The sequence below is a fragment of the Vigna radiata genome, chromosome 10 (genome assembly GCF_000741045.1).
Source record: "Vigna radiata var. radiata cultivar VC1973A chromosome 10, Vradiata_ver6, whole genome shotgun sequence".
Lineage (NCBI taxonomy): Eukaryota > Viridiplantae > Streptophyta > Magnoliopsida > Fabales > Fabaceae > Vigna > Vigna radiata.
This window is the reverse complement of record NC_028360.1, coordinates 12,026,314-12,052,877: the sequence shown is the minus strand read 5'-3', so window position 1 is coordinate 12,052,877 and position 26,564 is coordinate 12,026,314. Positions and strand designations below refer to the sequence as shown.

The 26,564-nt window shown below is 33.4% G+C and overlaps 2 protein-coding genes and 2 long non-coding RNA genes across 8 annotated transcripts; 2 read left to right on the top strand and 2 right to left on the bottom strand.

The window, feature by feature from the left end:
* The first annotated feature begins 421 nt into the window (after positions 1-421).
* Positions 422-12,083, top strand: LOC106775895 (protein HASTY 1). 3 transcript variants are annotated; one of them, XM_014663133.2, is made up of 22 exons: positions 425-775; positions 1,441-1,542; positions 1,636-1,779; positions 1,883-1,963; positions 2,066-2,135; positions 3,107-3,177; positions 3,262-3,425; positions 3,506-3,577; positions 3,660-3,897; positions 5,686-5,748; positions 5,868-6,152; positions 6,764-6,877; positions 7,017-7,143; positions 7,227-7,396; positions 7,488-7,589; positions 9,062-9,165; positions 9,267-9,561; positions 9,666-9,910; positions 10,118-10,615; positions 10,707-11,001; positions 11,140-11,323; positions 11,594-12,083. In XM_014663133.2, the coding sequence occupies exons 1-22, from the start codon at positions 653-655 to the stop codon at positions 11,671-11,673; spliced, it is 3,627 nt and encodes a 1,208-aa protein (XP_014518619.1). In that variant the 5' UTR covers positions 425-652; the 3' UTR covers positions 11,674-12,083. The 3 variants fall into 3 exon arrangements, 2 of the variants coding, with proteins under 2 accessions (XP_014518619.1, XP_022642780.1); XR_001376848.2 differs by lacking the exons at positions 11,140-11,323; positions 11,594-12,083 and having other exon boundaries at positions 422-775; positions 10,118-10,476; positions 10,548-10,615; positions 10,707-10,848; XM_022787059.1 differs by lacking the exons at positions 425-775; positions 1,441-1,542 and having other exon boundaries at positions 1,659-1,793.
* A 1,983-nt stretch (positions 12,084-14,066) lies between these two features.
* Positions 14,067-14,969, top strand: LOC106775613. The gene is made up of 2 exons (XR_001376812.2): positions 14,067-14,285; positions 14,684-14,969. It is a non-coding gene; the product is annotated as an uncharacterized LOC106775613 (long non-coding RNA).
* A 5,555-nt stretch (positions 14,970-20,524) lies between these two features.
* LOC106774534 (plant-specific TFIIB-related protein PTF2-like) lies at positions 20,525-23,697 on the bottom strand. Of its 3 annotated transcripts, none has more exons than XM_014661563.2 (3): positions 23,645-23,697; positions 22,814-22,882; positions 20,525-22,724 (listed from the first exon to the last, which is right to left on the bottom strand). In XM_014661563.2, exon 3 carries the CDS (start codon positions 22,663-22,665, stop codon positions 21,070-21,072), a length of 1,596 nt encoding a protein of 531 aa, XP_014517049.1. In that variant the 5' UTR covers positions 22,666-22,724; positions 22,814-22,882; positions 23,645-23,697; the 3' UTR covers positions 20,525-21,069. The 3 variants fall into 3 exon arrangements, with proteins under 3 accessions (XP_014517049.1, XP_022642583.1, XP_022642582.1); XM_022786862.1 differs by lacking the exon at positions 23,645-23,697 and adding an exon at positions 23,210-23,347; XM_022786861.1 differs by lacking the exon at positions 23,645-23,697 and adding an exon at positions 22,985-23,348 and having other exon boundaries at positions 20,525-22,882.
* Positions 23,698-25,447: 1,750 nt separating this feature from the next.
* On the bottom strand, positions 25,448-26,305 carry LOC106775576. Its single transcript, XR_001376809.2, has 2 exons — positions 25,917-26,305; positions 25,448-25,833 (listed from the first exon to the last, which is right to left on the bottom strand). It is a non-coding gene; the product is annotated as an uncharacterized LOC106775576 (long non-coding RNA).
* Between the last annotated feature and the right edge of the window lie 259 nt (positions 26,306-26,564).

Genomic DNA, 26,564 nt, shown 5'->3' with positions numbered 1-26,564 from the left:
ATAAAATTAAAATTAAATTTTAATAAAATAAAATTAGTCAGCTAAGTTAGTGGATCAACCTGTCCACTACAGGTTCAATCTCTATGAACCAAATTTAAATGAATCGGATTAAAATCTGATTTGTATAAAAAAAATACAATTTTTCAAACTCAATTTAATCCAAACCCATGATGAACCAGATTAATTATAATCTATTTTTGACCGCTCTAAATTTTACTGCTCTATAATAAAAATATTAAAAAACCGTTACGCTGTTTAATATAAACCCTAAACCGAACAATAATTATTATAATAATTAATTTATTCTACATATGTTTAGACTTTACACTCACGTAATAAAACATGACCTATTTTTTTTTTTCTTCTACAATTAGTATGATGAAGAAAATATTTACCCGAAAATAAAATCAGAAAAAAGAAAACTTGGCGAAAAAGGAAAACAGAACAAGTCGAGAAGAGTCACGCTCAAGCACCGCCATACGCCACCAGCACATAAATACGGAAAAGGCTGCGTGTGGGTGTGTGTCGAAGTGAACCCAAAAACCCAACCGAGACTTTGGCTTGAAAGAAAGAGCGAATCTCTTTCTCTGAAGTCCGAAGAATAGAACCAAAGGAGAGAAAGAAAAGAAAAAAGCAGCAGTTGAAGTTAAGAATGGAGGACAGTGTTGGCAACAACGGCGTGACTGCCAACAATGTCGCCCAAGCTATACACACCGCGCTTGATTGGGCCTCTACTCCCGATGCTCGCCTAAACGCCGTCGCTTTTCTCGATTCCGTAACTCTTTCTTTCCCTTCCTCTTTCCGTTTTCTCCGTTCCGTGCCTCGATAACGAGTTTTACTTTTATCATTCCTCTTATGCATCTCATCGCTTTTTTGTTTTGTGATTTTTCCTGTTCTCTGTTTGCATTTTTGCCTGTTTTTAGAAATGACTGCGATGTTTTTTGCGCATGCCCTAATCGACATGTAGAACACAACTCTTCCATGTATTAGTGAATTTATATATGTTTCTTTGCATTCTTTAGATGTATTTACCTCAGTATTTGTTGTTGATTGATAGTGTAGTGTCAATTTGAAGGAACTAGTCGGCTTTGATCATAGGTTTCTTTCGTGCTGTCCTCAATCGTGCTTGTGAAAGTTGCTGTTTCATTTGTAATTTTGAATAAGTTATTAAATATATTTTATGCATTTTAAAATATAACGAAGGATTGACCATGGAGTTTCTGGACATCATTACACTCAGATGGATAAATAGATATAAAGGTTGCGATTATTTGTTTCTGGATGCAGCTTGTGTAGTTGTCTTCCTTTACTTTAATATTTAACGCGTGTCCGATGTGAATTGATGGAGGCATGGAAATGGCTACTCTATGGTGATTCATTTCTTTGCTTTGGTATTTGACGAGCGTCGGAGACTAATTAATTTATGTATATTTTCTTCAGATCAAGAGAGGTGATGTACGGGCATTAGCAAACACATCATTCCTTTTGGTGAAAAAAAACTGGTCGTCTGAAATTCGGTTACATGCCTATAAAATGCTGCAGGTTTAAGTTCATTAGCTTTTGTTGTGTTTTTTAATGATAAGTCTGCTTTGGTGTTTATTCTTGCTCCTTATGTGAAAATGTATTTATATACAGCATTTAGTGCGCTTACGTTGGGAGGAATTGAGCCCTGCAGAACACAAGAATTTTGCAAATCTTTCCCTTGAGTTGATGTCAGAGATTGCGGATCCTTGCGAAAATTGGGCTCTCAAAAGCCAGACAGCTGCCCTTGTTGCTGAGGTTTTCATCGCAAGGCACTTCCTTTTCATTATTTTTGCTTCTTACTCTGTCACTATTGCAGATTTGCCTTACTTAGACATATTCTTTGGTGGTTCTTTCACAGGTTGTTAGAAGAGAGGATATTAGTTTGTGGCAAGAAATGCTTCCATCTTTGATCTCTCTATCCAACAAGGGTCCAATAGAAGTAAATTTCAAGTTTTCCCACTTACATCGTTTTGGGGTCGATTTTATTCAATGTCAATCCAGTTCCTGGATATTGTTTTTATGATTCGCAATTATGTATTAGGCTGAGTTGGTTGCAATGATGCTGCGGTGGCTTCCTGAAGACATTACTGTTCACAATGAAGATTTAGAAGGTTTGTAATAACTTAACTTTTCTCATGTGGATGTGTGTGAGTGTGACTCAGGTACGCAAATTGTGTAAAAGAATTGAATTTCTCCAACTGGAGCAAATCTGCTGACTTAATCAATGAATTACTCTAGGAAAATTTTAGACACGACAATAATAAGTTTTTCTGTTAATAAACAAATGGAAGGGACATTTTTGGATGACTTCTTTGTTGTACTGTCCTTAAAAATGCTTTTCATCTTGGTGAATATTACGTCACTGTCCGTGTGAACCATGATGGGGAGGGAGGAAATATGAAGTGTGTCAGTGTGGCTGGATGGATGTTGTGATTCCTAAGATTGATGTGTGCATATTATACTAGTAGACATTGCTACCAATTGCAGGTTGAGGAAAATGGCAGAAAACCAATAATCTGCAATACCATATAAGAATAGCATTATGGACAAATAGCAGAAATAACATAGTGGTTGGAATGTATATATATATATATATATATATATATATATATATATATATATATATATATATATATATATATATATATATATATATATATATAGACACACACACATATATATAAATTATACATGTATAAAAAAAAGAAGTTCTATGCAAATTAAAATAAAAGTTCATACGAATTGGCTTAATATTTACTCATTCAATCAGTGAACACTCACCAAAGATGACAAAGGATGCAGGAGGCATGCTGTAACCACAACGTCTATAGCAGCTGTTATAGCACAAATGAAGTTGCGGTTCTGGATTCTAGGAATTCACCAACACAATAGTGCCATACCAGCTATTTAACAACATTGCAAATAAACTAAGTGTCCTACAAATAAAATACAAGACATAAACCCAACACTCCTAACAGGCTGGCTATTGACACATAAATGCTGTGTCTATTTGATATTGAGTGATTTCTCCTTAAGTCGTATGTTGCATATTTATTTTTACTTGTCATGTTGATGTGTTCAGGTGATCGGCGTAGGCTACTTTTGCGGGGGCTAACTCAATCGTTGAGTGAAATTTTTCCACTATTATACAATGTACATCTCAGCTCTAAACACCTTTTTTACATGTTAATCTTTTGTCATTGTTAATGACGTTGTGACTCGTAACATTTGATGCAGTTACTAGAAAGACACTTTACAGCTGCAATGAATGAAGCTGGTAGAAATCAGATGGATATTGCCAAACAGCATGCTGCCACTGTAACAGCTACTCTAAATGCAGTGAATGCGTATGCTGAATGGGCTCCATTGTCAGATTTAGCTGAGCACGGCATTATTCATGGGTATATTTATTTCCTCTATTATCTTGCACCATGCAATATTCTCGGTACATAATTCATGTTTTTCTGTTAACTCCCTGCAGTTGTGGTGTACTACTATCTGCTCCAGATTTTCGTCTTCATGCTTCGGAGTTCTTCAAACTTGTCTCTCCAAGGTATGTGTTATTGTTCTTTAATAGTTTTATGCATAATTCATGGATCAATAGTACCACTGGTCACTCTGAATTGTGTATGTAGGAGGAGGCCTATTGAAACATCTATCCCTAAATTTGACCAAGCCATGAATAACATCTTTCAAACGTTGATGAATGTATCTAGAGAATTTTTGTATAGATCCGGTTCAAGCCCTGGGTCTATAGATGAGGGTGAATACGAATTTGCTGAATATATATGTGAAAGTATGGTGTCACTGGGATCTTTTAACTTGCAAAGTATTGCTGGTGATAGCAGCTTACTTCCACTTTACCTAGAACAGGTATGAGTTAATATAGCTCAGGGAAGGGAGAACTTTTGCTTAAAATGACATTACGTATGATTTGGCTTCTCTTTTGAAAAATTGTCATATATTGTTTTGAATTCAACATTATAGTTACAGATGACAGAATAACTTGTCTTGGTGCTCTGGCTTGCAAATTTTTCCACATTAGTTGTTTGCCAAATATGTAGTTATTGTTGTTATTTTGTTGTTCACACTTGTGCTGATGAGCCTTTATTCACTCTCTTTATTGATGCATCCCCTTCTTCCTCCATCATAATATTTGTTTCTCTTGCAAATGTCACTTTGTTTTGTGGTTTTTTCTTCACTACAGAGAGTGTGAATTCTTCATTGCTAAACCTTCTCCCACATCTCGAGCGCTCTAATCCTTTGGATCCTGTGGTGGAATCTGATTTTAAATGTCAGATTGCAGCCCTGCAAAGAAATATCCTTGCAATTGATCTGTTGATGTTTGATTTGCTTGTGACACCAAGCTTGAGGAGTCATTCCCTTCAAACATGGGCAACTCCACCCTTTTAATCCAAGGCCTCAGCCTCCTCATTTGATGTACTACTATGTAGATATCTTTCTTCCTTTGTCTTCATCATCAACAAAGGAGTTTCCTCCTTCAGACAATTTTTTGTTTTTCTTGATCTCTTGTAACATTTTTTTGATTTCTTTAATGTCTGGCAAACTTTCTTTAATAATAGCCATATCAGCTTTCAACTCTACAACCACCTTCCCTTGTTCACTGACCCATCTTTCCAATGTAACAAACGACTTTCCGTAATGAACCTTGGCTGTAGAAGATATGGCAGGTCGGACCAATTTGTCAGAAACCAAGAATTGAAAAGAGCAACAAAAGAAAGGTTTGTGTTGAATAGAATGAAGTGAACCAAAAATAGGAGAACACTCTCTCCTTCAAGGACTTTCCCTTCGCAAAGAGCTAAAGCTCAATCTACAAAATTCACCTCCTTTATCCTATCCTTTCCTTCCCTATTTATATATAACTGACACCTCAAGTAACTGACTCATGAATATTCTAACTATCTTAACTAATTTCTCTTTTTGTATTCTAACATAGACCCTATTTGTCATAATCATTCATTCCTGTGTCTCCTTTCTGCTTAAGTCATAACGTTGCTACTGCAAAATTCTGCAGACCTCTACATTTTGCAGTGTGCCTCTATATTTTGTTCTCATGCTGTGGTCGTTCCGAGGATTTCTACACCATTCACCTTTGGCTTTTCTACTCTGCCTGTTTCGTTCTTGATTTTTTTATCATTTATTTTTTATTTTTATGTATGGTATATTTTCTTTATTTTTGTACAACTGTTACTCATTTTATTTATTTTTATATTTTTTGTTTTTATTTCTGAAAATTTCTGTTATTTTTTTAAAAATATTGTGTAGTTCTGATTTTTGTTGTTATTTTCTAATTATGTTTTAAACTCTGCCATATTTGGATTCTACTTAAATTTTATTACATTTTTAACTGTTGTTTTCTGATTCTGTTTTTAACTTGTTAACTTTTAGTATTGTTTTCTCTCCTTTTTTTTTTAACTGTTGTGTCCATACAAGTAACCTTATGTTTTCCTTTCTTGCTGTCTCGTTTAATTTTATATGTTGTTATGAATAACACGTATGTCACTATCCAGGATAACACGTATGTTGCTAAGCTCGAAGACAATTTTTTGCCTTTTTATTTTACTACTGTTTTACTGGAGCATGTATTTTTCTTGTATTTTATTTTATCCTTTCATTTTAATTTCTCTTGTTTCTCTCCAGATGCTGGGATTTTTCCAACATTTCAAGTTTGCTATTCATTTTCAATCCCTGCAATTTTGGCTGGTATGTGGGAATACTTCACCATAGTACTGTTTGATGGTGTTCCATGTTTTTTAGTGAATAGTCAATACTGTGTATCAAATGGCTATATCTCATTTCTTTCCTCAAATGTCTACATGTAGGTACTAATGAGGGATTTGATGTCAAAGCCAAAAAATTCCACACATTCAGCTGCTGACAGTTCAGCTGTTAGTAGCACAGGTTCTGGAGAAGTTGAAAATGCAAAGAAGAAGACTCTAAGCTTTGTGAGTGATGACTTTTGTGGTGCAATTTTGGATACATCTTTCCCTCGCATGCTCAAGAGAGAGAAAATTCTGCCTGAGACTGCCATTACTTTAGGGGTATTGGAGTTGTGGAGCGAAGATTTTGAGTGCAAGGGAACATTCAGCCTTTATCGATCTAGATTGGTATGTCTCAGGCACATGTGAAGTTGGATACATCACATGATATATGCAATTTCTTTCCCTTCTGTTTACAGGAAAAAAAAATGTCATTGAATGTGTTGTATGGATGTTATTAATTTATATTACTGATTCTTTTTTTTCATCTTGAAGTTCTAAGATAATAATTGGAGCTAATGGTTTAATTGCTTGCAATGTTTCAAATGATTTTAAGTAAATCTTAAGTAAACTTGTATACAGCATGGCTTCTGCATTAGTCATCATGGAACACTTATGGTTTTTCAATATTTTTATAATTTCACTTTTGGACATTTAAACCTGTAAAAGATATAGAGAAAGTACTGTGTGCATTGTAACATTTTGACTTTTTAACCCCGGACCAAGTTTTCACGGCTGACAAAGTTGAAAAATACAGAGAGCAAGTATGTTACTTGAAATGTTTTACTTATGAGCAAGTCACATGCAGCTCTTGTATCAATATACTCAACTATTCTGCATTGGTATTCTTAACTGTTTATCTTTCTCTTGCTCCAAATCTACGTATATTCTTCTTTAAGCTTTATGTCAAATTAACCCTTTCAAAATGTATTTAACTGATGAATGGTTTATTAAAACAGTTGGAGTTAATTAGGTTTGTTTCTTCTTACAAACCCCTTATAGCTGCTACTAAAGTATCTGAAAAGATTGATACAGTCATTAAAGGTTTCTTGCTCTCTCCAGCACCGACTCAGGTATAAATAAATTCTGTTCCAATTTTAAACATACTCTTAATATTGTGGATACTTTAATCTTTGTGTCAGGTGTGATCCCCCCACCTTTTCTATCTTATTATGTAATTATCTGTTATGGCTTCTGCTTTGCTTACTGTAGGACTTAGCTGTGATGGAAAGCATGCAGTTGGCTATAGAGGGTGTTGTAAATGCAGTTTTTGATGGATCCAATGACTTCACCAAGACAAATGCTGAAGTCCAGTTTGCATTATGTAGAACGTTTGAAGGTTACTTTGGTTAATCTTCCAAATTAAACTTTTAGAATTTCTTGCTTAGACCTCTGTTATAGTTATGTTACTGTGTCTTGTAGGTATACTTCAACGCTTAATTTCCTTAAAGTGGACGGAGCCTGCACTTGTTGAAGTACTTGTTCACTATTTGGATGCTATGGGCCCCTTTCTGAAATATTTCCCTGATGCAGTTGGCAGTGTTATTAGTAAATTATTTGAACTTCTAACGTCTCTGCCAACCATAATCAAGGTTCCTGCAACAATCCGTTTTTTTATTGTTAATTTCAACCGTTGAGAAATTGTGTGGCATGTTTAATTTCTATTGCTATGTCTTTTGATAGGATACATCAGTGCATAGTGCACGCCATGCAAGGCTGCAGATCTGTACATCATTTATTCGGATAGCAAAAGCTGCCGACAAAAGCATTTTACCTCATATGAAGGTGAATTCTTTAAACATCAATTGATGGAAAACTATAATTAGCTGGTTCTGTCAAATAAATGGATCGTTTCGTGTATACATGAATGAGAGAAATACGTATATAGGACTGCACTTAAATATGAAATTTACAGAGGAGGGGCCATGGAGGAGAAATCATTCAATGAGAGTAACCTTAATCTATTTGTAAATTATTCTTATGTAAGTTTAGGGTTCATACTGAACTAGCTACAGTATCTTTTGATATCCTCCAATAAGATTATTTTTCAAAGCAACCTGTGCAGTAACATGAATTCTAAAATTTTGTTTTTCTAGTCTTCACAATTTTTTTTATGAATATCTTGAATATTGATTTTCTAGTTTGACTTGGCATCTATTATCATGTATTGAAATCAGTTTTCGTGCTTTGTGCTCTGATATTTGTCTTCTGTTCATTACCTTCTTGTTTCATTCTTAGGTCCTCTTCCTCACACGTGAATATACTGGTGTATAATGCCATTTCAAATTATTAGCCAAATCTCTTACAAAACTTGAAGTTAACTTTCAAACTTAATAATGGGAGTTTAATTGGATGTGGCTAAGTGAATTTAACTCTGGCAGAAGCAGTGTGGTTATTTTTGTTTCAATAAGATGCTAAACATGATCAAAATTTCTGATGGTACGTTGGATTCACAAACCTTTATACTTTCAAAACTATAGGGACCCAAATGTTTGTAATGGATCTCTATAGTTTTACATATTTTTAGTTGGGTCCTTAAATCCAGCCTGCAATAGCCTATTCGAGCACCATTATGAATTTTGTTCCTATGGTATGACATAATTATAACTATAATTTTTTAAATAAGTGGGACCTAGTTCCACACTTTTAAAAATAAAGATTTAGCTGAAAGCCAAGAGTCCATTAATTTCATAATTTACATTTGGCGTTGCATAATTGTGCACATGTGAAAAATCTGTCTAAATTGGGGTTATCCTAACTTTCCCTAGTTGCGTCCTCTTTGGGCTGCATTAATTGCAGCATTGAAGGGGATGTATGTGGTCTGATATCAACTACACATATTGAAGTTTAAATAGCTTATGAAGTTCGGGAATAAACTTGTGTATGGGTTTGGGACTTTGGCTGTTAAATTATTTGCTTAAACATGTTTCATATGCAGAGAGACACGAGTGAAGTTAAAGTTTATCTGACAAAAGGTTTGTACATTATTTCTATAAAATACAAATAATGTATAATGTTCAAAATTCTTACCGAGTTTTGGCTTATGGCACTATTCCGCTACTAAAATTTAGATGCTAGTATAAGCCCACCCTGTTGCTATGTCAGGAGACATCGATAGTGCATTAATATCTTGTTTCCCAATCGTTTAGTCATTACAACTTTTACACATATATGCTCTATAGAAAATTTTTCTCCACTTCCTAAAATGTGGTTTGGTACGAGATAGCTTTTATTTAATTTACGAATTTTATATATAGGGCATTGCTGATACAATGGCATGTTTGCAAAGGGACGGTTGTTTGCTACAGAGTGAGCATAATCTTTTAGGCGAAGCTTTTCTTGTTATGGCTTCTTCTTCTGGGTAAGGACCCAACAGGAGACGTAATTCTGTTAATTCTTATTTGATAGTCTTTTGATGTTTGCAATTAACCACTTCTTGTTATTGCTCTAAACTTGGCTCAGAATTGAACAGCAACAAGAAGTTTTAAAATGGCTTCTAGAACCTTTGAGCCATCAGTGGACACAATCTGAGTGGCAGGAAAAATATCTGTCAGGTCCACAAGGTTTGGTTCAGTTGTGCTCTGAAGGACCTGTAATGTGGTCAATTTTTCATACCTTGACATTCTTTGAAAGGGCACTTAAGAGGAGTGGGTTGAAGAAAGGCAATTGGAATTCAGAAAACAGCGCAACACCAAATTCAACTCCATTAAATCCAATGGCCTCTCACATATCATGGATGGTGTCTCCTCTCTTGAAAGTATGTATACCTGCCATTAAGAGGCTGGCCATGTTATGTTTCCTGTATTGCTTTGCAACAAAAGTACTTTGTATTTATAAGTAAAGCACATTCTTGTTTTCCAGCTACTTCGTTGTATACATTCCCTTTGGTCTCCATCCATAAGTCAAGCTTTACCTGGAGAGGTAAGAGCTGCTATGGTCATGATTGATTTTGAGAGGGCAGGTCTTCTTGGAGAAGGGAACTCCAAATTGCCAAAGGGTTCTTTGACTGTCACAGATGGATCTAAGGTCGACATTAATAAAGAAGGATATGCTGAACCAAATGGATCAGATATACGGAACTGGTTTAAAGGCATTAGAGACAGTGGGTATGTGTGCAAATCTTATTCTATTTTTCATTTATAATTCATTATCTGTTGTCCCAAATATAATTGATCTTCCCCTTCGATATTGGTTTTGCACAAAATCTGTAGAAAAGGGAAAATAAAGTTCCTTGTGAACAGAAAATTATGTATCTATGATGAGACTGGCATTTTTATTTCCACTTTTTTACTAAATCCTTTCTTTATATGAAGATATAACGTATTGGGCTTGTCAACAACCATTGGCGATTCATTTTTCAAATATTTGGATGTGCACTCTGTTTCTGTTGCGCTGATGGAGAATATACCGTCAATGGAGTTCAGGCATATTCGACAGCTTGTTCATTCCACTTTGATTCCTTTGGTTAAAAACTGTCCTTTGGATATGTGGGAGATTTGGCTGGAGAAGATTCTACACCCATTGTTTATCCATGCTCAGCAAGCCCTTAGCTGTTCATGGTCTAGTCTTCTACAAGATGGTAGAGCAAAGGTTCCAGATGTTCTTAGCGTTCTTAGTGGATCAGACTTGAAAGTGGAAGTGATGGAGGAAACGATTTTGAGGGATCTAACGCGTGAGATTTGTTCACTCCTCTCTGTCATTGCTTCTCCTCCCCTTAATAATGGAATTCCTTCTTTGGAACAGTCTGGGCATGTTAGTCGATTAGACACTCTGAAAAGCTTGGACTCAGTTGCATCTTGCTCTATGGTTGGGTATGCTTTCTACCTGTTTGTAACTTTAGTTCTTCCATATTTTGTAACTTTAGTTTGTGAGTTTTATTTGTCAAATTGTTTTATGTGACAGTTTCCTTCTAAAGCATGAAGGTCTGGCCATTCCAACATTACGGCTATGTTTAGAAGCTTTTACATGGACGGATGGTGAATCTGTGACTAAAATTTCTTCGTATTGCTCTGTGTTGGTAGTTCTTGCGATAGTAACAAATCATGCAGAACTCGTAGAATATGTTTCTAGAGATCTTTTTACATCCCTTATTCAAGGTTTAACCCTTGAATCAAATGCAATAACCAGTGCTGATCTAGTTGCCATTTGTCGTGAAATATTTGTATATCTTTGTGATCGACACCCAGCACCCAGGCAGGTTAGTATTTTTCTTGTTTTTCATCACTTAGCTATTTTTTTTCTCCTTTTGACTACATTTGGCATTTGGAGTTCATTTGCAAAGAATGGGTTGCTAAAACTTTTGTTATTGAATAATGTATTTGTTTACTCCTTTTAGGTTTTGTTGTCTCTCCCCAATATCACTCCTCACGATTTAGTTGCCTTTGAGGAATCTTTAAAGAAAACATCCAGTCCAAAGGAACAAAAGCAGCATATGAGAAGCTTACTTCAATTAGCAACCGGCAACAAATTGAAAGCACTTGCTGCACAGAAAAGTGTAAATATCATTACAAACGTTTCAAGTAAGCAATGACTTCTAGTTGTTTTCGCATTTTACTTCTCCAACTTCTGGAAAATATAGTTTGGCGTGGGCAGTTAGTTAATAAATCGATGTAATGCCATAAACTGTAGAACTTCTCAACGTTTGATAGTAATTGTAATTGGGGTAACTGGAGACTTTATTGGGGTAGTTTTTCTACATTGCTGTGCCTGTCAATTATCATGTCTTTTGTATATTATAATGTTGCTTGTAATATTGTAAACATTTTAACCTCGGTAATTATGGTTTTCAGTGAGACAGCGCAGCTCAGTCAATGCTCCCGAGTCCAAAGTTGATGATGGTGATGTTGTGGGGTTGGCAGCCATCATGTGATATTGTTTTGAGCTCATGGAAGGTTTTGTGTACAGGAATGAGCTCATTGAGAAGATTTTGGTTTTCATTATTTACTAACAAAGGGTGCGAAAGCATTTCCTCCCCTGCCCTGCCTAATTAACAAGGAAATCGGGTGAGTACAGAGATTTTATGTCCTTCATTTGAATCGCTTTACTGTATCCACGTTGTCCTTCATTTGTAGTATATATAGCTCTCAGCATAGCAGAATCACACCTGGCAGTTCAGACTTGTGTATTTAATTGTTGCCAGAATCCAAAGCTGCCATTAATTATTTTCTTATTCCTCACTTTGTAGCATAAATTTGAAGAATTAGAAACACACTTCTACTCTTCACATGTAAATGTGTTTTGTTGTGGGGCTAATATCCACTACATGGATTGTTGAGGAGAGTCTAGTTTGGTTTGGAAGTTGTCTTGCTCTTTCTATAGCTTCGAGTAGATTTGGAAAATTTTAACTCAATTGTTTAAAAATTTCCGGCTGAAACTTTAGGTTGATACGTAATGAAGCGTATGGTTTAATTTTTTTTATGAAAAAAGTTTGTGATTGGTCCATTTTAAATATTTTTTTAAAAGTAAATTTAAACAGACTAATAAAACCAATAAATTGTAGTCTGTTGTCAAAAAAAATTGTTAAAAAATATTAAAATATCAGTATTTTTTTTCATCTACTTAATAATACATAATATGATATAACCATTACAGAAAATGATACATACGGTTTGAATAGGTCTTTCATTTTTTTATTGTAATACATTTCTACCATTATAAATGAGATCATAAGAGAGGTATTTTAACCACTTTTAAAATATATTCTCTTATTAAGAAGTATAATAGTCGAATACAGCAACTAATAGAGAGCGCATTTGTTACTAGTGGTGTGACTGATTGTGTTTATGGGTGCATTATATAGAAAATGTCAAATTTATGATTGATGAATTTTTCGCTTCACCATTTGGACTATTATTTATAATTTACTAATATGAAAAAAAAATGTGTGAAAATGGTTGGAGTTTTTGGTTGTATTATATTGAAATATCTTTAAGAATTTTAAGTGACTATTCATATATTTAGTATCATATTGATGAATTGAGTTACATAATTTTAGTTTTCTGTAAGATGAAATTATTATATTAAATATACTAGTAGTTTTTAGAATAAAAACATGTGGAACTACATCACTTCAAATAGTTTAAGCAAAACTAATTTCGCATTCAAAATCAGTCTTGCGTTAGCTTTTTAGACTTAAAAAGTTATTTTCACCACATTTGAGGTGAACTAGTTGAAAATACTGATTCACAAAATGACATATGACTGATTTATAAGGATATAAAGAAAAATGTATTTTATTTAGTAAGTTTTACTGAATCCAATAGTATTAGTATTTTCTAGATTTAAATAAACATATATTTCCGTCTATTTTTGTTTCTTCTACTAATATTTAGTTTTTAAATTTTTTTATTATCTTGTCTTATTTAAGTTTGTGCAAATTATTGTTAATTAAAGTAGTTAATATTATTTTAATGAATTTAGTATTTATTATCAGTTGTAATAAATGATTATCAAAATGTCAAATATTAATTAAAATAATTTGATTATTTTTAAGAGCACAATTCAAGAGGGTGATAATTCAATAATATTTTTTACAAAGTTCTTAAAATGATTTTTTTTTTAATTAGAAATAGGTATGGGAATATATACGCAAATTTAAATGCTTTTCAATAAAAACTTTTACTTTGATTTCTTATTCCTTGCCCTTTAAATATATGTTACTGTACTCAAATTTTAAAATTATAGTTTTAAAATATATACATAGGCCTTTTTAAACTACAGGCCTTTTTTTTGTAACTAAATCTTTAAAAAAGTCTTGCCTATTTAGTAAATAAATGTTAACTCAGACTCTCAGTGACATCCTAAATTATTACTATACTAATAGCACATATTATGAGAGTTATTTAGTTAAATTATACATATTGTTTTAAAAGAAATTACTTTTATGTGTCAGATTGGATTTTGAGCTGTGCAAAATTATGGAAAATTGGGTATATAACCTATATTTGTTAAGGTTTGTTTGGTATTTGTGTTAAATATGTGAGTAAACAATAAAAACTTCCATTAAATGAAAATTAATTGAAGTTGTTAAAATTAAGATGAACTGATTATGTGAAGAACAACATTGAAGATGAATCATTCACCAATCAGATTCCGAATTCTAAAGATGTAGTTATTGAGTAACAACCTTTCACAAAAAGTATTTTCAACGAGAATGTGATGTAGAACATGGTTTGAAAGTTAGGTTAAAATTAATTGGAAGATTAGTTGAGAGAAAGTGAACAAATGTATAATATATATACACATATGCTTCCATGCTAAGTTAATTTCATGAGCTGCCCTATAAATTTCCACGGAACTCAAACTTCGTATATATCTTTTTCCTTTTTCTCTTTCCAGGAATTCACATATTCTCAAAAGAAAAAAATCGTTGCTTAAAATGGGTCCAGGCGGCCCAGGCCCAGGCGGCCCGCCCGGTTGGGGTCCATCCGGCCCATCGGGGCCGGGTTTTTTCGGTGGGTTTTGCGATATCGTTAACTCTTGGTAAGTAAATATTGATCCGGTAATTATGTTATTACAGAGGATTAACTCAATCAATTGCTCAGTTCCTATTAACTGATGATATAAATGCATGAAAGGCTTAATATACTACCTTTTTGAAATATAAAGTGAGAAAAATGTCAAAGATAAAGCATGTAAAGGAAATTTTATGTTCTATCATTTATAAGTTAGTTTCGAAGAAGTGATAAAAAATTAATTTCTTTCAATTGTAAATTTAATTAAAGATATTAGTATGAAAAAAAAAAGGGCGATTTTAAATTGGTGCTTAGTGAAATTATTGTGGGTTTTAAAATGTGTGTATTTTTCCTATTTAATCAGAACCATTTGTAAAGCTAATTTTGTTTTTTGTTTTCTTTTCATACCAATTCGTCTTGGGGCAGCTTAAGCTTTTTGTGCTGCTGCTGGTTATTACAGGACTGCTTTGGGGGCCCGCCTGGAGGCCCATTCCGCCCACCTGGGCCTCCATGAGTTTCCAAGTTGCCATAGGTTCCAATGCTTATCTTCCATGATTATTGAATATATATATATATATATATACACACATGTGTGTGTGTGAGACGTTCTATATGTTATGTAATTAATTATCAATCAGAACTCTGCTAATCTCTGTTTGATGTAATAATACATTCCTGGAACGGTAGAAGGTTGAAGAATTATTTATTGTAATTTTTTATTTTATTTTTATATACATCTATACATTAGTATATTTTCTGATATAATTTAAATTTTAAAAATGATAAAGAACGCATTTTTATTGAAAAATGGAGATTGATTAATCACATGGTTAAACAACCCAATCAGATGTGCAAATTGAACAACAGTTTTTTTTCTTCATTTTTTTTTTATAAAATTTGGATACTAATATCGAGATATTTATAAGAACTCAAAAATATTGTTCTTACCTCTTTATTGAGAAAAAGGCAGTTTAATTCATTTGTTTTGATCTTATTTATAATTAATGTATTCTTTTATGTTTAATCATCTTTCAAATCACATCTGCATAAGTTAACAATAAAGGATACATAATATTATTAAATAAAATATGGATGTATTTATCAATAATTATAGAACTGAACCAACATTCAAATCATAGCTGAACATGTATAAATATAATATAAGAGTTAAAAATATAAACCACAGCTTCATAATATGCATTCTAAATCTTAATGTTTCACGCTGAATTTTTATATAATATTTAATAATACATATTGCAAGACTTAAATTTCACATCAAATATTATCCTTCTCAAAGAGGGAATACGTTCTGCAAATACTAAGTTTAAAAAACTTATATTATTCGTTATTTCTCTCAAAGTAAGAATATATTATAGAAGTCTCAAATCGATTTTTTATTTTTCTCATTATAATTATCCACTATAAGTTTTTTAAATAAGTTAAATAAATCGTTTATGCATTACGACTAAATTTTGACAAACTATATTAGCTAACCGATTATTTAACCATTTGACCAATTTTCAAACCACTAGGTTATTGATGTTCTAATTAAACGGCAAATAATGCAATTTTATTCTGAAATTTTAGTGTAATACCTTTTTAAAATATATATATATATATATATATATATATATATATATATATATATATATATATATATATATATATATATATATATATATATAGGTTTGTTAACACGTGTACGCCTGTTTTTCAGTTGGTACGTTTTAACAATTTGTACCGGATTATAGTAGATAAAAATATCCTCATTTATCATGGACTCTAAGTTTTAAGGTCAAGGATATTTAAATAATTTTCATTCTCAAAACTAAAAAAAAAAAACCAAACCCTTACTCACCTCCCTCATTCCTCTTAACCCTTTCTCTTTCATCTCTCTCACTCCAACATTTTCTCTGTCATCCCTACTGTTGCCCCAATTGAAAAAAAAAATCAGAAACCTTTGCCTAACCCTAATCTACCTTCCTCACTTATCCAAATTGATTCTCTCTTGTCTCCATACTCTCCCTCAGCCACACACAACAACATGTGACATCGTAATTTGTTGCTCTTGCTCTGTTCGTTCATTTGGAGGACGTGTTATATATTTTCCCTTCTTATTATTATTAAATTTCATTTTTAAATTAAATCATGTAAATAAAACTTTCATAAATCAATTAACTTTTCATACATTATTTACACATCTACACCCCATTTCATTATATTTTTAAAGAACAAGATATTTCCCTCTCTTTTTCCTTTCTTTATTAGTATGGGATACATGATGTAAGATTACAACCTAGAATTGAAAGAATTGTACTCCTAGGTACCTATTTCTTTAATTTCCTTACGTCCCTTTTTTATCACTGAATCAACTACTACAGGCGTTTAGAATAAACTTTAACCACTGTGGAAGATAAAAAACAGTAAAATCATTTTTTACCTTTGAGATTTTGAAAAGTGACATAAAGTGACAAGTTTATATTCATTTTACACATTAATAAATATAAAATGATTATAAGAGAGTAAACTTTTCAATTTTTAAAAAATATCTCTGATTCAAATTACCACCACCATCTTTAATTGGGTTGAGATGAGAGAAAAAATGTTGGAGTGATAACAGAGAAAATGTTGAGATGAGAGAGAAAATATCTTTGATGACAAAGGGTTTTTGATTTTTTTTTTCAATTTGGGCAACAGTAGGGATGACAGAGAAAATGTTGGAGTGAGAGAGATGAAAGGGAAAGGGTTGAGAGGAATGAGGGAGGTGAGTAACGGTTTGGGGTTTCTTTTTTTAAGTTTTGAGAATGAAAATTATTTAAATATCCTTGACCTTAAAACTTAGAATCCATGATATATGAGGGTATTTTTGTCTACTATAATCCGGTACACATTGTTAAAACGTACCAACTGAAAAACAGGCGTACGCGTGTTAACAAACCCCTATATATATAGGGGTTTGCTAACTTGCGTAGGCCTGTTTTTAAGTTGGTACATTTTAGCAATGTGTACCGGGTTTCAGTAGACAAAAATACCCTTATATCATGAATTCTAAGTTTTAAGGTTAAGGATATTTTAATAATTTTCATTCTCAAAATTAAAAAAAAAAAAGAAATTCCCCAAACCCTTACCCACCTCTCTCATTGCTCTCAATCCTTTCTCTTTCATCTCTTTCACTCAAACCTTTTCTCTCTCATCTCTAACTCTAGCCCCAATTTAAAAAAATGAGAAACACTTGCCTTATTTTAATAATTTTCATTCTCAANACTAAAAAAGAAACCCCTAACCCTTACTCACCTCCTTTATTCCTCTCAATCCTTTCTCCTTCATCTCTCTCACTCAAACATTTTATCTGTCATCTCTACACTAGCCCCAACTAAAAAAACACTCATTATTAAATAAAATGGTTAGAGAAAAAAAATATACTTACATAAATAAAAAAAATTAAAGCACCTAATTTTTTCTTTATATAATTTTAAATAAAATTTCAAGATTTAGAATTTTTATTGTTTGATTTTATCGTTGATAGTCTTTGAATGTAAAGGAATGATACTCATCTTGGTGCAAGTTGTCGGCTGTAATATATATAGTGAAGATAATGAAATTAAAGAGATTTTGAATGAACTTTTTTCAGAAGGTGAATATGTCAATGACTCAACTCTTTACAAAAGTAAATTGTTTAATAAGGAGTGTTTTTTTAATTGGGGCTAGTGCAAAGATGACAGAGAAAATGTTTGAGTGAGAAAGATGAAGGAGAAATGGTTGAGAGGAATGAAGGAGGTGAGTAAGGGTTTGAGGTTTCTTTTTTTAGTTTTGAGAATGAAAATTATTAAAACAAGGCAAATGTTTCTGATTTTTTTTTTTTCAATTGGGGCTATAATAGGGATGACAGATAAAAGGTTGGAGTGAAAGAGATGAAAGAGAAAGGGTTGAGAGCAATGAGAGAAGTGGGTAAGGGTTTGGGGGTTTCTTTTTTTATTTTTTTAATTTTGAGAATGAAAATTAATAAAATACCCTTAACCTTAAAACTTAGAATTCATAATATACAAGGGTATTTTTGTCTACTGAAACCCGGTACACATTGCTAAAATGTACCAACTGAAAACAGGCGTACACAAGTTAACAAACCCCATATATATATATATATATATATATATATATATATATATATATATATATATATATATATATATATTTGGGAATGTTTTATTATGAAAAAATTTTGATCCAAAAATGACAAGTTTATTTATTTATTTTTATTTAACTGTTTTAGTGTGAGAAGTTATTTATTATAAGGGTGAAGAATTTAGTTACAGTAAAATAAAAGTTATGACTTCCTGAAAGTTATAATTATTATACGATTTTTTTTATACTTTTAAAAAAATAATATTTATGTATTTACATTTTTAAGATGTAACTACCTTCTTTAAGATAATTTTTTAATGATTTTTTTATTAATTAAGGTTAAATTATGTTTTGTTTCTGAAATAAAAATTGGAATTAATTATTGTAAATATATAATGTTTTGTAGAAATTTTTCTTTGATATGGATTATTCAAGAGAATAAATTTTATGAAAATTGTCATTGGAATATATTAAATATTTGAAGATGTTATACGATACATATTACAAATATCCTTTAGTGATAGTGAAATAAGTTTAATATATTATACTTTGTTTAAATATTTTTACAATGTATTGATTTTACATATATGTTTTCTTCTTCACCATACACCTCAACAATATTTGCAACCACCAACATTAACAATAATACATAAATTATTACAATTTTCAACCTTCTCATTTATTTGAATTTATAAATCATTCTCATAAGATTTCACATCTCAGGAAGATTCCATTACATCACTGTCCGTATGCCATCGACAGTCATTCCTCGTTCATATCAAAGACCAAGACCAAAATAATAACAATAATAAATATGATAACAGCATAAAAAAAGAAAATAATATCCAATCATTTACCACAACAAATCAGATAATTGCCAAATAAGAATGATAATGAAAAGCTTAAACACAATTTAGGAAATCAATGTGAGAAAAAATCTCATGAATGACTTTATTGTACAATTTCATTTAAAATATTATTTTTTTATTAAATAAAGATTTTCAACCTAAATATTTATCATAATTGATTTCAATATTTATTTCATTTTTCATTGAAAAAAGTTCATTTAAACCTAACTTACAAAAAAAAAAAAAAAAACTATCATCTAAAATAACTAAATCTGAAGTACTATTTTTAAAAATGTAGAAAAAATCTATAATTATAAAATAGTGAGTGAGAGAAGGGTTGATCTCAATGTTTTACCATAAGGAAGCAGCGATGCTTCTGAAAACTTATCTCCTTTTGCACATTTCATGACATGTAATTTGTGGTAACTAAACTAAATCAAAGGTCATCCCAATTAACCTCAGCAGCACGGACACAAAAGCAGGGTGAGCAAACTTCAAATTCAAAATCACCAATATTAAAGTATTGTACCATAAAAGCATGATTGAACCAAGTTCATATATCATTGTCTTACTCATTAAAAATTGGGCAATTAATCGTTCAATACCTTTCAGATTTATCTTCTTAGTTCTTGCATACTGAAATGAGAGTGTGTGACAGTTAATGTTTACAAAGTCTTGGACATGGGAAAAGAATGGCTAATAACAGGGAATTTACTTACAGAAAGAACAGACTTGTTGAAGGCCTGTCACACCTTTGGCTGTACGACCAGCAACAACACAACCTTCAATAGGAAAACCTTTATCCTTGAATAGTTGCGTTTTCTTTTCATCAACAAATTTACCAAGTGACACTTCTACAATGTTGTGTGAAAAATGAGTACAAGAGCAAGAAGCAGAATTATCATCCAATAAAAAGATAAACTAATGGCCATAATTATACAACTTTTGATCAGTTATAGAAACTTTTGAACATAATAGCTGTTTGCATGAGTTATGACTGTAAAAGATCCTCATCCTTCCCTTTTTAATTTGCATGAACGCCATAAATATAACGAAGTAAAATTACTTTGAATCCCCAATAATTTCTGAAAGTCTTAAATAGGTTGTTGTGGGCTCAGAAAAGTTTTTATATCTTATAGATCACTTTCATGTCAAAGTTCTTACGTATCTGTCATCAACCTCTCTCTCTTTTTATCAATCAATCTAGAACTCTAGGTTAGAGAATCTACACTTATCCAAAAACAACAAATCAAATCAAATCTTCTTAAACAATTGAAACTCCCACAAAATCCAAAAAAAAATTAATTGTTACCCCATTCATCCCAGATGAATACTCCTCATGTGCATCACTTTTCAATTTTATTTATCCCTTTTGAAAGGGAAAGGGAAAAACATTCTTACCTTTGGGTTCTAGAGTGATATGCCTTTGCTAGTCGCTAGAGGAGAAATGTTTTCAGAATCTTCAATGATGGTGGTAGAGGCTTCAACAGCACAGCGACAAAAGAGTGTGGCAAAACCTTCGATAGCGGCGAGCCTTATCATCGCCAAAAACAAGCTGTAACTAAAATTTGAACAGCAATATAGTAAAAGCAGAACCAAAATAAGATGTATATAGAATCATCATTGTATCCTGATATCATGTATGTACATTAAGGTCCCTGAATTGTTGAAAAGTAACAAACAAAATTGTCATCGTCATTCATCTAAAAAAAGATGTTCGTACAAAACTTGCAGCAGCAAAAAATATGCTCTAGATGGTTGTCTTGGACAAAATGTTAACTAATAATTACGACAGCAATATATCTGAAATTTCTCACAGAATGCCTCTATATCTGAAACCTCTCATACAATGCCAGAGTTGAACACATGTAGATCCAGTAAGGTATTGTAATGCCCCTTCTCAATTTCTTCATCTTTTACTTGATGAAGAACAAGGGTCTCAATAATAAGGTCTTCCCAGTCAATATCGTCCACTACCATTCCTTTTCTCTTCCTCCTTCTCACAGGACAAGAGCTATCCAAAGGGACAGAAACATCACCTAGATTAGCATCTACTGGATGCATAATTCCTTTTATGCGCAACTTAGCAGCATTGATTTTCTCCTTCCTCATTTTACATTTCAATTGACCATTGACAAACGATGGCGGCATTGTATCCACACCAATATCCTTCTCCATTAGTTCTTTAAGCATAAGCTTCTTGCTCAATTCAGATTTTCCATCCCACCACTCCCTACACTCCAGAATATCAAATTGAAAAATAATCCTTTTCCGAGAATTCCCACTCCCTCGCAATAGCTCAGCACAACGATTTTGATCTAAAAACTTCTTATACATCAGAGACAAGCATTCAGTGGAAATCTGCATCCTGTCAGCATCCCCAACAATTTTACTCTCCAACAAAAAATACTGTAAATCCTTACGCGAAGTCACACCATCAACGCCGTATTCAAATTCATTGTCATGTCTCAAGCATTCAGCAACCACATCCTCCAAGTCCACCACGGCTCGATCAAGACCCTTCCTCTTCTTCTGAGTCTTCCCAGGATTCAACAGAACCTTCCTCTCCATATACCGAATCACCAAAGGCGCATTCTTAATAATGTTTTTAACAGTAACATCCTTACCCCAAGGCAACACCTGCGCAGCCTTCACGAGCGTCTCAAGCAATTCCTTATATCTAAGCCTAAAAGTTGAAACCGTAGCATGAACTTCCTTAGCCAATTCCTCCATCACCACCTCGACCCCGTTCAACTCCGACACAAACACCAAAACCGCCACCACCAGCGGAAGGGGCCGGCGGCCGGTGCTCAAAAACCACTTCACCGTACATTGAATCAAAAACACCCCCTGTTTCCGCATCTTCTCAATCACACCGCTCTCAATAGAGGAAAAAACACTCGAATTTTTAATTGTTCTTTCCAACGAATGCACAATGTCAAACTCCGGAAAATCAGGTCTCAGATCCAAAAAATCAACAACACGCTGAATCATCTTACCGATTTCATAGACATCGCATCCCACCGTGGAGGCAACCTCCGCCATGGGCAAGGGTCGGTCCTCCCTCCGCATGACAACATAAGCACACGCGCCGATGAGCACGCGGAACCACTCGCCCTCGCCAAACTCACCATCGGTTATGGTGTACACCATGCTCCTGACGTCGCTGTTCTTGGAAGATAACCCTAGACTGTAGGTTACTTCCTCGATGGTGCTTTTTGCGGTAAAGTGTTTCTTCTCTCTATAAGAGTATACGCTGCCGGAACCAGCGGTGCCAACATGGATGAAAGTACCCTGGGGCCCATCGATGCCGCCGATTTGAGCTTCAAATTGGTCGAATTGTTGAATGCAACCGCAAGAAGAACATATCAACGTGCCAGATTCATCGTCGCGGATGAATGAGGTTTTGCCACAATAGCTGCAAGAAGAAGGAGACATGAAACCTCTAATCTCCGGTCATCTTCAACCTCTAACTGTCTGTCAGCCTCCTCTTCAACCTCAAATTAGAATGATCAAAATACCCACTCATATTTTGTTCAAATGAGCAGTGCAGTTTCTCAAAAAATGCCAAATGCATCATTCATACCGAAAAGCAAGCAGTCATACATGAATCCGGCAATCCCGCAAGCAGCATCAATCTCAAACAAATTCTAATCTGCATCAACATGCAATAAATTTGTTAATTCCAATGTTCACAAAAACCCTGCTCAATAAACCATAATATGTATGGAAATCCATTGAGAGGTAAGAAATTAACTATAATGCAGAAGCTGCAACTGTTAACATTTTATGGGATGCAGAACCAACGGCCCGTAGAAGGAAAAACCCTCTAAAGTCATCTAATGGCTATCTAACATAGAATACTTATATTGCAATTTTGATCATAAAACACCAAAGCTTAATTGCTCGGACTAGCAAGCCTGTTTCTTGAATCTTCAAACAAAAATAAGTTATAGATTAATGCTTGGTAAGTTTACCCTACCATTAGAAATCAGTTCGATAGTTACTAAAATCCTAAAACAAACAGGTTTTTCTGTCAGGTAAATTTTAGAGACGTAAAGAGCCTCCCCTTCTCCGACCTCCTCCTCCTCCCCCGCCGCGCCCGCCCCCCTACCCTCCTCGCCGCCAAAACCATCTCCGTCACCGACAACTCCCCCGCCAACTTCTCCTTCGACCACACCCCCCTCGCCGTCCACGGCGTCCAGTCCTTGCTCGACAACTCTCTCTTCGGCGACGGCCTCCCGCCCTCGCCCCCTCCCCCCACCGGCAAATCCATCGACTCCTTCTGGAACTCAGGTGCGTCCTCCTCCGGCTCCCGCCTCAACGGCGTCGTTTTGCTCCCCCTCTTCTCCTTCGTTCTTCCACTGCTACTGTGCCAAGGTTTTTCAATCTCTTTTGAAAGGGACAAAATTCGTACCTTTGGTGCTTCTCTTTGTGTTCTCAGAACCTTGAACGACGAGGATGGTGATAGAGTCCTAATATTTAATATTCCTAATAACAAAAAGTTTAATTATTTAGATTCTTCCTAATTTTATAGTTTTTTCTCAATTAGGTCTCAATATTTTAAAAAGTCTTAATTTAGTCTCAATTTTTGCAACAGTGATTCAATTAAGGGTCTGCCGTTAAGTTTGGGTGGATGATGTTAAAATTGGGTGTGTGTGGCATCCATGGTCTCTGAGGTGACACTGTGTTCTAAGGTGAGTTGGCTTTAATATATTTTTTAATAAAATTTAATTGCAAATAATTAAAGTGTGGTAATAATATCCAACGTTTTTAAAACGCAACGTTTTATTAATGAAAGTCTGCAAAATCAAAACGTGCAGTTTAGAACAAAGTGAAAAATTAGAAATTGAGGATTTTGGGAGAAATTAGAAACTGAGAAGGGATTTCAAACCCGAAGACGAGAATAGATGTGCCTGAGGAGAGCGAGGTTGGTGTTGGTGGAGCTTGTAGAGGTTGTTTTTGTGCGATGTTGTTGAAGCCGATTTAAAACCCTAAATTGTTTTTTTGTAGTTTGGTGCATAACGCAAATTTGTTGGATAACTAACATACAACTAGCAATAATTAACATGCAGCTAGTATTTTCTTATTCTAAGAGTAGTATTTTTATGTACTGATCTTCTCCACTCTCTGATGTATATTCTCTGTTCTTCTAAATTTTAAGAATATAATATTCATTTATCCAAAAAGAAAATGATTGATTTTAGGGAGACTTTTGTTATCATATTCCAAAGCTGATTAAGTAAATATCTTGCAGACATAAATTGCTGGCAGGATTGGTTGGTCTTCTCTGATATATTCTATTTTCTTATTAAAAGTGGGTAAATTTTCTTTAGAAGTTGGAGGGTAAAAATTTGATCAAGTATAAAAATGCACCAGACATGCACGACAAGGGCATAACTAAAGTTGGCTTATGATAGCCTCTTAGTCATTACTTCTTCCAACACAGACACTAACTGCAATCTAATCGTGCAAGGGGTTGTGAAGGAAGAAAAGCTTTTACTCGTAAACAATTATTTTAAATTATGGAATGACTTGGAAACAAAATTTGCTTATCTAACTCTAAAAGGCAGACAACTAAGATAAATTGCTGGCAGGATTGGTTGGCCTTCTCTGATATATTCTATTTTCTTATTAAAAGTGGGTGCATTGATTTTGTTTTTGTGGACAAGCTGGTTTCACGACTTACAGAGGGTGATCATCATATACTTAAGACCAATCATGTGACCTGGTTGCTTGCACAGATAATTCGAATTGAGCAAGTTATGAATGCTCTTGCTACATTTCAAAAAAAATTCTGCACCATAAAACCAAACCAGTGGTTGTGATAACAATCTGCACTGTAAAAAAATTGAACTGAAATAGTGGTTTTGGAACCCAAAACAAGTGCCAATGATTCAACAGCTTCTGTGAATGATCAAACAACTTTTTTTGATGATATTAAGCATGTTTAAACTCTTAAGCAACTGAGAAAAAGATTATTAATCAGAATCACTGGTCCAGTTCCTTTTTCAATGCAGAAGATGTTGGTTCAAAATGTAAATTTGCATATTGGCTAGTTTTTGACCAAATGAACAATATGAGCAACTTTTAATCACCAATTTCGACTTGCTCAAGCTTTCCAAAAGCATAGAAACAGCAAATTTCGTATATCACCCATGTTATAGCAGTTTATGCAGTAAAATACATGTATTAAACCAACCAATTTCAGTGTTGGAAATAGATTTCTATCACTCATGATCAAACCAGAATACAATTATAGTCAACACTCCAAATTCATTAATCATTAAAAGTATTCTTACAAAATACAGTTGTCCAAAATTCAATAACAAAATATAGTTTATATATGATCAAACAATACACTGCACTCCAAATTTGACTAACAAAATACAGTCTACATATGATCAAACACTACACAGGACTTATAAGCCACTGATAGCCCATCTCTCTTGATAGTTTTAGCAGTTCTCAAGGCACATCTCTCTCCATAGTGGCAAATGGGTGAACACAGATTAGGATTCTCCTTCCGCCATACATTGCAGCTCGACGAACAAGAAGAATGGTCCTTCCACATCGTTTTCCAACAAATTCGCGTTTTGCACCAAACTGCAAAAGAACAATTTAGGGTTTTAAATCGTCCTCAACATCATCGCACAAAAACAACCTCCACAAGCTCCACTAACACCAACCTCGCTCTCCTCAGGCACACCTATTCTCGTCTTCGAACTTAGGGTTAGTTTCTAATTTCTCCCAAAATCCCCAATTTCTAATTTCTCACTTTGTTCTGAAAACTTCTACAAGTTAAACTGCACGTTTTGATTTTGCAGACTTTCATTAATAAAACGTTGTGTTTTATTACCACACTTCAATTATTTGCAATCAAATTTTATTAAAAAATATATTAAAGTCAACTCATCTCAGAACACAGTGCCACCTCAGCAGACCATGGATGCCACGCACACCCAATTTTAACGTCATCCATCAAACTTAACGGCATGTCCTTAATTGAATCAATGTTGCAAAAATAGGGACTAAATTGAGACCTTTTAAAATATTGGGACATAATTGAAAAAAACCTACAAAAATAGGGACAATCTAAATGATTAAACCTAAAAAAATATACAACTAACTTGGAGATTCACTTACACCCGCAAAATATTATTTTCACCACGTAAGGTAATTCAAATATTTTAATAAAAATTTAATTATATCATTTATGGAGTCTTTATTTGTATAATTTATTCAATTTAACCCTATTTTTATATAATATATTCAATTCAATCTTTTTCTTGTTAAAAGATTCTACAACTTGTTGATATTGAAATTAACATCAATTT